This window comes from Grammomys surdaster, unplaced genomic scaffold (genome assembly GCF_004785775.1).
Source record: "Grammomys surdaster isolate TR1022 unplaced genomic scaffold, NIH_TR_1.0 237, whole genome shotgun sequence".
Classification (NCBI taxonomy): Eukaryota; Metazoa; Chordata; class Mammalia; order Rodentia; family Muridae; genus Grammomys; species Grammomys surdaster.
In genome coordinates, this window is record NW_021604682.1 from 3324484 (window position 1) to 3340869 (window position 16386).

The 16386-nt window shown below is 39.5% G+C and overlaps 1 protein-coding gene across 1 annotated transcript in view; it reads right to left on the minus strand.

Moving 5' to 3' along the window:
• The window catches only part of Pcdh15 (protocadherin related 15), a 537968-nt gene that overhangs the window by 238675 nt on the left and 282907 nt on the right, over positions 1 to 16386 (minus strand). Inside the window, exon 14 of the mRNA XM_028773900.1 lies at positions 774 to 853. Within this exon, the coding sequence (XP_028629733.1) occupies positions 774 to 853 (80 nt within the window). The remainder of the gene's footprint in view (positions 1 to 773; positions 854 to 16386) is intronic.

Here is a 16386-nt window from a genome sequence, read left to right on the forward strand (position 1 = left end):
GGGAGAAACTGTTAACTGTCTACCTATGGCTTTCTGAAGTAGTTTGACTTTTTCTCATAAAGTTCTATTCTGTGTTAGATTGTTTTGTTGTAAGATTAATAGACCCACACATGACCCACTTGATTAAGAACCACATGTTCTAGAGACAGAGGCCGTGGCTATCCTATTGTAACTAAGTTAACACTGCTTTCATTCAGTGAGAGAGGACACTGGCAACAGATGCAGAACATTATTCTACTCTTTAGAAAGTCCACCAACCTCACTGTCATCAAGGTACAGAGTAGAAGAAAGTGATGTCTGGACATTAACCGTTTTCTCAAATGTCATCTCTGGTGACTTGAGCATCTCTGATATGTTGAGAACAGAAAGGTCAAAATGGTGTTTTGATTTTATTGCATCTTAGATATGACGTAACAAACCTGGTTGCCAAGCCTCCCTTCAAATGGATGAGCTATGCTGTACTCTTTAAACGAATGCCCTAGTCACTATGAGGAGCTGACAACTTTACAGGCATCTAATTAGTCCCAGGATTTGCCTGTGAGTGAAATTTTTCCACCTCGGTGGATTTTACTTCCTGCAATTGTTTAAGATAAACAAATAGTCTCCGGGGAAAGGTTTTTGAGTTTAGAATTACCCTCAGAGCTCATTAACATTCATAGAAAAAAATGGAAAATAAAACTACAAACAGCTGAAAGTCTGTCCTCTTGCTAACAGCATGTTGTTTGACATTAACGGGGGGGCGATCAAGTATAAATCATTCCCTTGCAACTTACGTTTCCGAAAGATTAAAAACTCGCTGAGGGTCTCCATTCTCGATGGCATATGTGATCGGGTCTCCCTCTCGATCAGTTGCCTTCAGAGAAGAAAACATAATTCAATTACAAACTAGTTATAGAATGTTCAAACTATTGGTGTTAAGGAAATCAAATATGGCCTGATGCCAAGAGATTGAATAAAGTATTCTATATTGAACCTGGCATTTTCTGACATGTACCTGTACTTTCTGACAGTAAAAGACATTTTGTGTATGTGGGGGAGGGCTGGGGGTACAATAATGATAAAAGTTAATTTATATAAGTCAGTAAACTTAACTATTGTATTTTTAGGCACCGTATGTCTTAAATGTAAAGAAATATATTAAACGTTATCTATATAACTTGTGAAAGATGTCAAGGGACTTCTCTGATCTTACTCTATGGAGAGGGGACTGTCCTCAGGCTGAGACAAACTGTATCTGTCTGTCAGACACAGCCTGTCTCTAAGCTACTGTCTGTTACTGATCAGGCTGTGCCTTGGCAAGTTACCAAATAGTCCATACTGTGCCTTAGAGTTCACAAGAAAGTAGTGCTCACTGGACTTTGGTAATATAATAAGTATACCAGGCAATCATGGTTCAGTACACAATCCATGTGGACAGGTAAGCTATTTCTTTTGGCTGGTCAACCTATCTGACATGTTATATGACTAGAATGTGCAACATCCTTCTAAACTGCCACAGGATAGCCATGGCTAGAAACTCCTGCCGGACAACATGCTCCCAGACTGGACATCTGTATAGCTACATTCCATTTTGTGATCAACAACCATAGCCTGCATTACAAGATTCTATCTAATCTGCCTCATGCATGGCCAGTTCCCCTCTGTGATTCATGTTCTTCTGCATCTGCCTCATTTATGAAACCAACAAGAGTCTGCTGCTGGGCCAGCAAGATGGCTCAGTGTGTCAAGGTACCTGCCAGGATAGACTACACTCCATAGGAGGCACACAGTGCAAGAAGATAACTGACTCTTGCAGTAGTCAATTCTATGCATACTATATGATGTGTCCTCTGACCATTCTATATATACTATAGAATGTGGATGATCATACTACCCACTATATACACAAATGAATAAATGTAACAGTAATAAAAAGAACCCATTACTTTCATTGCCCCACATCTCAGAGAGGACCAATGCCGTTATTCTCTGACTCATCTCTCTAACCATCTTCCATGTCTACATCTTGCATCCTTCCGCCTTCTCAGGTTGACATACTTCACACACTTCCAGCTCACTCACTTAGCCCCATTCCCAGTGGAAACCATTGGCAAGCTCCACTGGCTCTTTTTGAAATGTTTGCCATATGGGGATGACTGTGCCACGTTCTTTCCTTGAACTTATTTCCGGTATAGTGGCAAATAGCATTTTAGCAATAAGCCCAGGTTCTGCTCTTACACCCTCACAATGAGCAAACTAACGTAACAACGTGGTTAGCTCTTCGTGGCCCAGGCATTGTTCCTTCAGGTAAATGCTATGCCATATATAAAGAAGATGAAACATATACAGAAAAGTATATGGAAAACTTCACAAACATTCTATTTTAATATAATACACAATTCTAAATTTTATGACATCAACTAAAGCAAATCTTATAAAGGTTACTTTACTCAATGACAGAACTTGGAAAGTGCTTCCTATTACTGAAGAATTGACATTCTTTTTTTGCCACTTGCTCTGTTGTCCCTGTCCCCAAACCCTTTTTGTTTGTTCATTAGTTTGTAGCTGGGCTTTTTTCCCTGTTATTTGCTGTTCTTTTTCTAGAAAAAGAAAGGTTTTCAAAATTCCAAGAATATAGATTCTGAAACAGGGATTCTGTGTAAACCATTAAGACTTGATCAATAATGAATCTTTGTTTGTACTACTGGGAATAGAACTCAGGGAACTCTGCCTGCTAAACACTTTACCACTGAGCTACACTGCCATCTCAGGGTATTGAATCATATATATGTATATATATTTATATATTATATTATTATAATATATTCACATACACTTATTTATATATGTTATATAAATTAATATAATATATAAATATGTATTTATATATTATAAATAAATATAAATATATATTTATATAATAATATATTGTATACTGATATATATTATATATAAATATATATTTATGGTCACAAGTGACAAGGCATGAGTGTGGAGGCCAGAGGATAAGTTTTATGAATGAATTCTTTCCTTCCAACAAGTGAGTCCTGGGTACCTGATTTCACTCATCAGACTTGTTGGTAGCTCCTTTACCCACTAAATTATCTCACAGTCCAGCCCATGAATCCCTTAATATGCAGAAGTGACTGTACTCTATATTAGTGAGGGTGGGATCTGTGAATACTGTGTGACTGTAATCGTATCATTCTTTTGTGGTGTTAGTAAGCTACAACTTTATCAAAGGTTAAAAGGAATTTTATTTATAAATAAAAATGTAGGAGTCCAGTGAGGCTCCTAGTCCTAGCTTCCTTTCACCAGAGTACTTTGTGTTCTGTTTAATTTAATGCTGTGTCTTTTTAAATCTAGAAGTAGTTAGTGACTATTATTTTCTTGAAAAGGGAAAGTTTATTCATATCATTCATTTTTTTTTCATGTAATAAGTAAGAATCACTCCTTACTGCAAATGTTTCTCATATATCTATTTTTCATAAATCCAGTGAAAAATGGGCCCCTTTTTCAAGATTTTGAAAAGTGCAATAACAATTATAAATAATATATAACAAATATGCTGTATCTTTACTGGACCTGGAATCCACTGGGGGCCTCTGGAGTAAGCTGTTATGTTTGTCCCTGGCTGTTATCTATTCTGAGGCACAATATGTAAGTTTTAAAAAGGAAAATAATGAATATCCTATTTGCTCCTTAGTTAGGCTTATATTTATGAAGCATCCCACCAACGCCAAACACTGAAAGCTCAGTCATGAACAGTACAGACGAACCTCTGCCTGCTCTGCATACAGAATGCCAGGGAGCGAAGGGCAAATGAAAATAGTTAATTCCAATGCGGAGTTTTCAGATCCTTATGAAATAATCCAGGAAGGACATCTAGAGATGATGGTAAAGTGTCCCTTGATAAAGAGTTATCAGGACAGCATTACTTAGTGTGTGAAACCCCAGCACTTTTATATGGGGTAGGAGGAATGCAGGCAGACCTGTGGAGAGAAACTGGCTGTAGTAGAAGCAGAGATAGGCAGAAGCTCCAGTGTGTGTTGGGAAGATCCAAGAGCTTGCTAGCTTGGCACAAGGAAGACACAGACTGCTGTTTGCTTGTCCACTGACCTCAGGCTAAATGACTGAATGATGTTGACTTTGGAGAGATAGCAAGGGATGACATTTAGCCATCCATTTGCTGATACGTGTCTTATTTAATGGCTCTAATAGAGCTAAGTTTTTCTTTAATTATTGCTTGAAGGACAAACAGTACCTTTGAAGACAACTCTATTGTAGTCATTTCAACCAGATGACTTAATTTATTGGCTGTAAAATCCCCAGCTTCTTTTTCTTTTAGTTTTGAGACTGCAATATAATCACACAATTTCTCCCCTCCCTTTCCTCCCTCTGTTCTCTCTCATACACTCCTCCTTGCTCTCTTTCAAATTCACGGCATCTTCTTTTATCGATTCTTATTATATGCATACGTGCACACATTTTAGGGGCACACAAATTCTCAAAAAATATTAACATAAGCAATATTCTCGGTGCCTAGAAAAAAAATCCCGAAAAAGAGGCAAATCCATTAATAGTCCATCAAATGCCATCTGGTGGAGTGTACCTTCCTCACACAGAATGACACTATTAATGACACTCTAGGCCTGCAGACAGGAGCCTAGCATAACTGTCCTCTGAGGGGCTTCATCCAGCAGCGGATGGAAACAGATACAGAGACCCACAGCCAAACATCACACAGAGCTCTGGGAGTCTTGTGGAAGAGTGGGAGGAAGGATTGAGCGGGGCAGAGGGGTCAAGGACACCATAAGAGGACCAACAGAGTCAACTAAATTTGACCCTTTGTTGGGAGCTCCCAGAGACGGAACCACCAACTAAAGAGTGTGCATGGGCTGGACCTAGCCCCCTCCATATATGTAGCAGATGTGCAGCATGGTCTCCATGTGGGTCCTCTAACAAATAGAAGGGGACTTTCTCTGACTCTGTTGCCTCTCTTTGGAACCCTTTTCTCCTAGCTGGGAGGAGTGGGAGGGTGGGAGTTGGAGTAAAGGAGGAAAGGGAGCTGCAAATATGTAAATAAGTCAAGGGTAGGGGGAGAAAAAGACAAAGCACCATCCTATGGGGATTCTAAAGGAGATACAAGATCAATAGATTTAGATAAGCCTCTCTCTCTCTCTCTCTCTGAGGCAAACAGGTCCTGACTGACTGACTGATGCTATTAACTACTTGAGAGTAAGAACTGAAACTTTCAGTTTAGCATAACAGTATCTTATTCTTTTTGAAAAAAAAATTCCCCCCCCTTTTTTTTCTTATATGTGTTGGATGTTTTGTCTACATGTATGCTGTGCAAAGGGCACCTGCTCTATGTAGGACTGTCTTGAAACATGTGTTTTCTCCTAGTGTTAAGCTGTTGGGCCTCTGATAAGGTGGTATATTCATAAACATGTTTTGGTATAGATGAACATGTATACCCAGTTTACATGACACGAGTGTTGCTTTGGTATTTTATTCTGATATAAAAACCTCTTTTCAAAATACGATTATGTTCAAAAGGTCTACTTATTGCATATTCCAAACATGTGAAGTAAACATTACATGCAGCCGGGCAGTAGTGGCACACGCCTTTAATCCCAGCACTTGGGAGGCAGAGGTGGGAGGATTTCTGAGTTCAAGGCCAGCCTGGTCTACAGAGTGAGTTCCAGGACAGCCAGGATTACACAGAGAACCCCTGTCTCAAAACAAACAAACAAACAAACAAACAAACAAACAAACACGTTACATGCAGTACCTAATTCTGAAATTTATAGTGAAATTTATAGCTAAATACGTGACAGAATAAAAAATATGCTTCAAAATATAAAAAGGTTGAAAATAGTATACTGGAACAGTATAACTCTCCAAATATTTTTCTTTCAGAGTTTCAGAGTTGTGTGATTAATAAAGGTTCCTGGGAAGGGAATGCCCATCCCCACCACCACCTCAGTCCTGGCACATCAAGCCTCAGCAGGACTAAGTGCATCCTCTCCCAATGAGGCAAGACAAAGAAGCCCAGCTAGGAGAAAGGGACCCAAAGGGAGGCAACAGAGTCAGAGTCAGCCCCCCAATACCTGCTCTATTTGTTAGGGGACCACATTCTACACTAATGTACATCCCTCCCTCCCATATTTTGCTCAATGGCAATCTCTTTGCCTGATTTGTTGGTCTAATCTCATTGTTTTAAATAACATTTTAAATCCTCAAGATACTGTGTATTTCTAGTTCCTGTTGTTACAGGCTTGGATACGAAGTAACCTCTACAAAGTTTCATGTATTGGACCCTAATTGGGAGATGCTGGAAACTTGACGAGGTACATCCTACTATGAAGAAGTAGATCTCTCATAGAAGGAAGTTAGAGACACCTGGTTCTTGCCATCTTCCTGCCTCTGCTTCCTGTCTACAATTACGAAGAATCTCTCCTTCACTCACACAACCATGATATTCTGTCAAAGTTTCATAGGCACAAGCTGCCATGAATACTATGAGCCAGAGTAAACCCTTCTGTCCTTAGGCTGTTCAGGTCGGGTTCTTTAATCACAAAAACAAAATAAGAAAAAATATCAAGTATATTCTTATTCCAAAAGTACATCGAACCATTCAATTTCTTCAGGAGATACATTGAGAGTTCAGGCTGGAGTATAATGATATTTTTTTCACAGCTCTAAGGACCATAAGATTCTGAGTTAATGCAGCCACAGACCTGGTGTCTACTGAGGGCACTCTTCCTGGTTTGTCCATAGCTGTTGTAATGACTTCATACAGTGAGAGATTCATACGTCTGTTTAATTGTTGTTGTTTGTTTGCTTTTGACTATCAGGGCAATAATTCCCTTTATGAGCCCCCTTCATATACTGGAGTCAGTTCTTCCCCAGAAACCTTACAAATACCATCCATTGAGGATTTAGGCTTTGACCCAAGAATCTGAGGGAAACGTACACATTTGTTCCCAAGTAGATATCCAAAAATAGTTTCACATTTAATATTCCTCCCAAATATTTTTATTATTTGTCTGGAACTCTTTTTATTTGAATTTTATATTCTCAGCTGTCTAGAACACTGCAACACCTCTTACTCTGTCTTCCTCATATTCATGCCAGCAAGTAATAGTTTTCTTTTTGACAAAATGTAATTTCCAGGCATAGCGTGAATGTAGTATACAAACTAATCTCCGTATTTTTTTTTTACATCATTTAACTTCAAATTATTTTCATACATATCTGTGGCATGTAATATCAAAAAACAAAAACAAAAACAAAAACAAAAACAAAAACAAAAACAAAAACAAAACAAAACAAAACAAAATCCAAGCTATCACCAGCTAGGCACCACCTGGTGGCCTCGGTCTGTTCCCAGCCCAGTACCGATCGATCGATCCCGAGACTGCATGCTTTTCCTTTTGCCAAAGCCTGTCCCATCAAGGCTGGCTCTCCCTCTCCAGAGCTCTGAAATCCCTCTCTCCACCCGGTGGCTGGTTGCTTTCAACCTGCTCACCACTTGCCAAATTTCCATGGCTAGCTGGAGTGCACTCTTGAAAACCCACACTTCTGCCTTGGATACCTTTCCTTGGAGCTTAGTTGAAATGCCGTGTGAAGGAAGACACCAGACAATCTTAGTTTAGAATCAACAGATAACACAATTGCTGGGCACAGAACCTAGCATCCCAAATCTATCAACTATTCTAAGTTAGAAATCTTCCGGTGGTGGAACTTGATGAATCTGCCACCGGAACTGAGAGCCCTTGGCGTCCTACAGCCTGTCTCCCTGCTCCCACAGTCCAAAAGGAGCGTCCTTTCTCCTGTGTTCCCTCTTCCTCTCCCGGACCTGGAAGTCCCGCCTCCTTCTTGTCCAGTGATTGGCTTCTTGCTTTTATTATTTTAATCAATTCCGCTACACAGATCCATAATTATTCTTGTGAAATTTAATTTTCCGGTCCAACTCTGCCCACGGTAACTACTTTTGCTTAAAGGAAATACAGTCATGTCCCACATGGGATACTCTTCTGAATGACAGACCATGTGCACATTGGTGCTCCTGTGAAGTTTTGTTAGCAGGAGATGTTAAAGGCATCTTGGACTCTGTAAGTACATGCTGGTATTCTCAGAGCATAGCCCAGTGATTCAGTACAGGTCACTGTACAGCTATCTGCTCTTTCCTATGCTCCATCGACTCCATTTTCCTCTACAGGCTGTAGCTGGAGAGTACCATGAGAGACCAAAGCCACCAATGTCCCCACAAACACCAATGTTCAATGTCTCCTTGTGTGCTGCGTTGACTCAATTTTTTTCATGACTTACAAACTGACAGGCACTTGACGTGCATAGAACCCAGAGACATTTAGAGGATCCCTGACCCCAACATACTTTGAAGGCTGACATACATATTATGCCAGGGCAGCATTCTACTCTGCTGGATTCTTACCCTTTCAAACTACAGCACACATGTATGAGGGCAGCTGGAGTCACCCTTGCCCAGTCTCTGAAGAATAGATTGCTCCCTGTCTTAGCTTCAGCATACCTGCCTGACATACTAGAGTGGCTATATCCACACTAGCCTATAGAAACAGACATGTGCACTGTAAGCTCCTATCACAAGAATACTCTGTGTACACTGTAAGCTCCTATCAAAAGGGTGTTTCCATTCCCACAATTGTATGATCCCACTCTTCATGGTTTTTAAAAGTGCACGATCCTCTGAATTACTGCTTGTGGTAGTTTGAATATGCTTGGCCCAGGGAATGGCACTATTTGGAGGCGTGGCCTTGTAGGAGTAGGTGTATCACTGTGGGCAAGGGCTTTAAGACCCTCCTCCTAACCATGTGGGAGCCCGTCTTTTCCTAGTGGCCTTCAGATAGAGATGTAGAATTCTCAGCTCCTCCTGCATCATGCCTGCCTGGACACTGCCATGCTCCTGCCTTGATGATAATGGACTGAACCTCTGAACCCGTAAGCCAGGCCCAATTAAATGTTGTCTTTATAAGAGTTCCCTTGGTTATGGTGACTGTTCACAGCAGTAAAACCCTAACTAAGACACTGTTGTATGCACCACTGGTAATATCATCAACTCCAATCATAGATGCTATACAGAGACTGTATCATGACATCCAACTGAAACCAAATCCATACCCTAAAACACATCTTTAGGAGAAGGTTATTTACTGTGAAACTACTGTAAATTAATCAGCTTATCTGACAGATGAACAAATATCAAAGCGAATAGTATAAAATGCAAGGACATGTACTACCCCAAAGGGCATATAAAACATTTTACCAGCAAATAAACAAAACAAAACGAAAAAAAGAAAATTAAGTTAATGTCTAAAAGAGCATTTAAAAACTGATTAGATCAAAAGTCTGTGAAATGCAAGAACATGTGAAGAATTTATAAAAACAGCACAGTCCAGTGAGAAACTCAACGAGGAAAAAAGAGATTGTTTTCAAGAAGTACTAACTTTGGACTGAAGAACTGACCAAGTCAAATCCATGACAGCAGCAAGTCCCTCACCTACAGAGTTGGTCAAGCAGAAGAAAGAATATCTTAAGGACAGGACTTCTTAAATGTTCCATCAGATGGAAACTATGGTTTTAGAAAATGACAACAAACAAACAAACAAAACAAATGAAAACCAGTGGTGTCACAACCCCACACTTGGGAGGCAGAGGCAACTGGGTCCTTGAGGATTTTAGGCTAGCCTGGTCTACAGAATGAGTTCTGGGACAGCCAGAGCTACATGGAAAAACCTTAAAACCACACAGATAAAGGGTCTAAAAAAAAAAAAGAGAGGGAGAGAGTTTACTTATTTTAAATTAATTTCAAAAGTTTCTAGGAGTTGTTAATTGGCTAAGATCCTATTTTAAGCACTCCATAAAAGAATTTAAGTCTCTGTTCAATATTCTCAAGAGAGAGGTAAACCCTAATTTTCCTCAACAATTAATTGACAAAAGAAAGGTAATCTCACAAAAAGTAGAAGAAGCTATTACTAATCGATATATTACATAGTCTGATTAGTTGTCAGTGGTGCTATAACAGTCCTTTGACAAAAGATTATTAACATAGATTTATATATCCTTAAATAGGGTCTTCATGACTCTCTGAGTGTGGAAGGAGTGACTGTTGGCGCTTCTGCCCTGATTTTACAAGAACTCTGAAAAATTGGCTTTGAAAACAAAAAAGGGGGAATGGTACCCCCCAAGAAGGAGTCCCCCTGAAATACTCTCCATCATGCCTTGTTCACTTTTATCTCTCTAAAGCTGAAAGCTCATGGCAAATCTGCTGCTGACTGCCTCTGGCACCACCAAGACCAACAAAACTTTGCCACAGATATGGGGAAGGACCTTAAAGGGAATGGTCCAGACCCAGTTCCCTTATGGGGCCGAGGACTGATATGTCTGTCTGATACCACAGAAGGCACAGCTAACCGGCTACCAAAAAGATTAATGGAAAAAAATAGATACCCCTACAAAGCCAGGCCCAACCATAAATACGATGAATAACAATTTACATCCAGGGAAGAGAAATCTCCCTGAGAATCCCCTTCTTTTTCCTTTCCAGGTAAAAATGAATCACCCATGATGTCTGCGGTTAGAAGTTCTAATCCAGATGCTGGCCTCCGAACTTATACTACTCAGATCTTTGAAGGGCCACTGACAAGAATATCAAACAGCTAGAGATTGACATCACGAATCTGAAGAAATCCCTCGTTTCACCGTCTGAAGAGACCTCCTAAAATCACAAAGATCCTTATTGGACTTGATTTACTCTAGTACAATAGAAAAGACTGTATACAGCTCTTGTCCGTGTACAACCCTCAAAGAAGAAGGTTGCCTTTACATAGACAAGACAAGGAGGGTTAAAGAGAACATGAAACAGGTAGTGAAGGCCCTAAGAAAAATCAGAGAGAGAAAGAGACAGATGAATGCTGGTACAAGAATTGATTTGTAGCCTCTCCAAGGTTGTCAATCCTATTTCCTTCCATCTTGGGACCATTATTTGGGTTCTTTTTGCTTTTTTTCTGCTGGTCCCTGGCTCTCAAATAGGCAGACTAACTCTGTGATACAACAGATAAATAATTTGGTAGCAAAACCTACTCAGATATATTATCATAAGTTAGCTATGGAGGATCACGAGACTCAAGATGAGGTTGTTACTTTATACAGGGTGTTCCCAAAACCCATCTCCACCCAACCTAAAAGGGGGGACTTCTGCCCCTAGACCAAGCAGAGAGGGGCCACCCAGAACCCCGTCTGTCAGGCGATCTGAATTCTTGCTTAGGCTGCGAGGCTAAGCACTGCAAGGGAATATCAATAAAAGATAAAAATATCTATCTGGGTTCCCTGAGGGACAAACTTGACTGCATAGGGGTTGATGTCAAAAGTATCCCCTCTCCAGGAAAAAGACATCGGGATGGGTATGGCTCTCCTGCCTCACTGGACAACGACAGGGGGACTGGAGCCATTACAAGGTCCCCTTCAAATACTGGAGGTCAGGCCTCTATCCCCGCCATCGCAAGTTTAGAATTGCCACAGCCCTTCTATACTTAGAGAAGGAAGGAGATGTCAGGGGCAGCCCTGATTACACACTGAAGGCCTAAAATCAGCCATAGGCCTAAAATCAGCAATAGGCCTGTCATACATGTATACAAACACCAAGTCTTGGGTCTCAGTGGAAAAATATTCAAATAGATGGCTATAAGCTAATGTCAATAGGCAGCTTTTGTGGAAGTTTATAAGCCTGAGTAGTCATAGACCTTGTAAATAGGTAGCCTTGGCAGACAATACCAACTTAGATAAGGACAAGTGAGTCATAGGCAGAGTCATAGTGACCTGTCCCCTGAACCTTCACCCAGCCAATACCTGGTTCTGATGATATCTGTATTCCCCCTGAACACCCACACTCCAGTGTCATTCCCTTCCTCACATCCTGCCTTTCTGTGTTTATACCCCTGTGTGAATTAATTATGATTTGAGAAAAAATTAAAAAGATTTATCATAAAAAAAGAAAAACCATTAAAAAAATGAAAAGAACAAGAAAGCATCTAAGACTAGTGAGACTAATGCGGCAGAAATAGATGAACAAGTTTTCAAATTATGCAATTTCCCATGGTCAAGACACGGAAAGTGATCTGGGAAAAGGAGCAAAATCAAAACTTGAATTTTCCTGATTTCTGAGATATTTATGTGTAGGATCTGAAGGACCCAGAATATATTTGACAATAATATGTCCTCTCTTAAATGTAATATACTCAATATCCTAGAAAAAAAAGAATAAAATGAACTGCATGATATTATGTAGAGAACTGAATTAGGGTAAGCACAGATTTATCAGAAGAAACATTACAGGTTAGGGCATAAATGATTGACACATCCAAAATTTTAATCTTCAGAAATGAGCAAAAATCGTTTCCAACACGAACAGCAAGGGGATTTATCATCAGTGTCAGGTGTGCCAGTACAGTCATACAAGTTCTAATGTGTAGAAGTTAGAGGGATAGATGGAGGGAGGGAGGGAGAGTGGTTATAATAATTCTTGGGAATAAATGTAACCAAGGATGTAGATGTTCCCTCTATCATAAAGAATACAAGATACAGATAAGTTACACACACACACACACACACACACACACACACGCACACACTCATACAAACACACAAACTCTTTTTGCTATTAAAAAGTTTTAGCTAATGTGTTCTTATTGTACAGGGTGATTTACATATTCAATTGCAATTTCCATTAAGATATTCATGGTACTATTCACAGAAATAGAAAAGACCATTTTAAATTCATATGGAAGTCTAACGGGCTTCAAAAAGCCCGAGAAGCCTTCGAAGAACCAAGCCAGAGTTATTATAATACCTTGGTCTTATGATTCATGGCCTTGACAGAGTCGGAGCAACAGCTTTTCAGAAGGTTAAAACCAGACACTGAGACCTTTGGAACATCAAGGAGAATGCAGGAACAAACCCACACATCTGCAGCCAAAAGATTCTCTGTAGTACTGCCAAAAACAGTGCTTTAGGAAGGATTGCCTCTTCAGTAAATGGTACTGGGAACACTGAGTTTCAATATGCAGAAGGATGAAATCTGGCACACATCCCCCCACCTCAGGATCTCAGCATGGCCTGAAGACCTGGATGTAGCATTTGAGACTACAAGGCTATTAGCAGAAAACACATGACACGCTTCCCAAGAGGGTACCGGTGATAAATATGGGTGACAATATTTCAAAAACACAGATATAAAAAGCAAAATAGGTAAATACAAATGCATCAACCTAAGAATCTTGGTGTGTAATCACAGTCTATCATGGGTGAGAGGAAGTATAGCCATCCATCCTCATGCCAGGGGAGTAACACACAGAATGTGAGCGGAAGTCAATCAAACACAAACGCTTCCGATTTGATTAAAATCGGGGGAAGGATGTGAAAAGGCACTTCTCAACAATAAACAGAACACATCAACTGGTACATGAACAGGTGCTGACTCAGGAGTCGTAAGTCATAGCATCCACATTCAGGAGGCTATGATTATTAATATTCAGTGCAAACATAAAAGCCAATACTGGTAGTGGATTTGAGTGAAGGACATTCACATGTTATTGCTGTGAGGTAAGGTAGGTAGCACAGCCTTTAAGAGGTCTGATGTGTAGAATTCTCATGTAGAGAATGTGTTTGTGTCTGTTTGTACATGTATGTATGAAATACATGAATATGTATGTGTAAGTGTGTGCATCTGTATGCTTGTGTGTATGCATGGTTGTGTGGTTTATGGTGTATTTGTTATTTTCGTGTTTCTCCTTCTCTCTCTCCATATATATTACATATATATAAAACATGTTTGTACATATGTATATACACATATATTTATATATACTAAACATATATATATATGGTTATATATAGTTTGTTTATATATGTACATGTAGTATGTATAGTGTGTTTATGTGTATATGTGTATAGGCATTTGTATTTACATGTATGTTTATGTGTATGAATGTATGTGTTTGTATGTATATATCACGTATGTTTGTATAAATATCATTGTATAGTCATAGAAGCCATAGTTTTTCAAATCGCTTAATCCATGGCTGACATACGAAAATATAAAATGAATGTGAAACATCTTGTTACAACAGAAAATAATAGTGTTCAGAGAATCATGAGGGTGTGTTAAAGGATCACGGGTCCTCCTTAAACAGAGTCATGAGACTAATTCCAAGGCCAAAGGACAACCCTGGGGACATGACCTCTCACAACCCCACACATGAAGCTCGATGTTCTGTGGTGAATAGGGTTGTCCATAAAAGGGAAACATCGGGGGTGCATTTGCATCCTGCATGAAGTGGACTAGGAGTGAGGTCTTCTCTACCCCACCCTTGCAGATAACGATACAAAGAGGCTTCTTCTGGACCCTGACTGGTGACAATCTGACCTTACACTTCCCCAGCTGAAGAACTTAGAGAACCATCTGTCATGACCTAAACCACCTGTATTTTTGAATAGCATTGAGCCTTATCAGTTCAGCATGCATTCTGGGGTGCTATATTAACATCTTTGAATAAAATTAGAATATATACTTCATATTAATGTAAATCAATACATGAATGAATTTATGAATGGGAGGCTTTCTTTATGGCAATAGATTGAAGCAAAATGAACCATGTCAGTAAATTGCCACTTGGGAACAATAATGTTAGTTTATCCATATATTATCAGAAATGTTAAAAATAAATAGTTGAAATGATGAAAAACTGTATATATCTACATAGACACACATATACATTTTCAAGTAGTTCAGAAAGGTTCTTTTTTAAATTTGCATTTTATTGATGTGTGTGTGTGTGTGTGTGTGTGTGTGTGTGTGTAATGCAGAAGCGTGGAAAGGGCCTTTGACATCTTAGAAATGGAGTTATAGGCAGCTGTGAACCACCCAATGTGGATGCGGGGTACTGGACGCAGGTCCTTTGCAAGAGCTGAAGCACTGAGCTGTCTTTAATGAAGTAACAGCTTCAAGCATCCAGTGTAAAGCTTGCTAGAATGAAATCAAGCAATCTCTCTGTTCCCCAGAGACAGCATCACTCCAGTGTTCTTGCCAGAAAACAGTGACTCATGGGCCCTCATTTTGGAGAACATGTATTAGGTAACAGTCCTACAATCTTGACAAAGAATGTCAGAGCTATAAAAACCAAGGATGTTTCAGCTTGGGGAACCTAAAGAAATGGCAGATATGCCAGCAAGGGGTCCTGGACTGTGGAGATGTGTTACCAAGAGTTCTGTGTTACCATGGGACCTGGACTGTAGACCATGTCATTAGGGTTCTATTAGAGGACCCGTGAGAGCTGAAAGTAGTCAAAGGGCTATTAGTCTGTAGGTGTGTGTCAAATTATTTCCTGATTTTAATGGTTGAACTGTAGCCCTGTTTTAAAAAAAATTCTTTTCATAAGATTTGTAAGTTGTAGTTTGTGTTGATGATGAGAGGCATCATGCTGACAAATTATTCCAAAAGATTTCTGGGACAATCTTTTCTGAACCATTTTATGTTGCCACAAAAGAAAAATACCATTAGAATATTCTATGTATTTTCATGGCATGGCAAAATGGTGTGTTTATGTTGTACATGTATCAAGTGTATGTAAATATTCACATAGAGACAGATATGCCTTACATAATCACACATGAATGACTGTGAAGGGGGAACTTGGAAATGAAGTGATGAGGGCATGTTGGGTTTGCTAGCAAAGGAAAAAGGAAACAAGTAAATAGCAAAAATAAGAAAAAAATGTAAAAATCGATTGTATGAAATAACTAACATGGACATGATTGGGTTTGTGAATACATGACATGCTTTTAAGTGTGAAAGTAAGGGGAAGAAAGGGGTAGATAAAAAGTGTAAACTATGGGTCATTTTAGTCTGTTGTGTTTAGTCCCTGGCTTTGCTTTTTTCCATCCTGCTTCACTCAGGCAGCGTTTGGGTCCAAATCATCCAGCAGTGTTCAATCAGGGACAATCAAGTGTGGCAATCAACTGTGCTGGTGCTTTCTAACTATTTGATTACCCAAATCAAAATAAACTACTTTTATTTTGGAGAAAGGGAGGAACCAGCTTTATTGAAGAGCCGAGTCAATTCTTATTGCAAGATAATTCTGCTTCCTTCTCTGAAGTTTGTTTCCTTAAGCCATAGCACTTAGAAAACAAAGAAGTCTGCTCCTTCTTGTGGGTGGGTCATGTGCTGTGTAGGTGGGTCACGTGTGTGTGTGTGTGTGTGTGTGTGTGTGTGTGTGTGTAAACAGAGGCAGAGGTATTTGGCTGTATTTTTCAAACTATTGGATTTTTTTTGAATCTGTATCCTGAAAACATATTTGCAATAAGAAC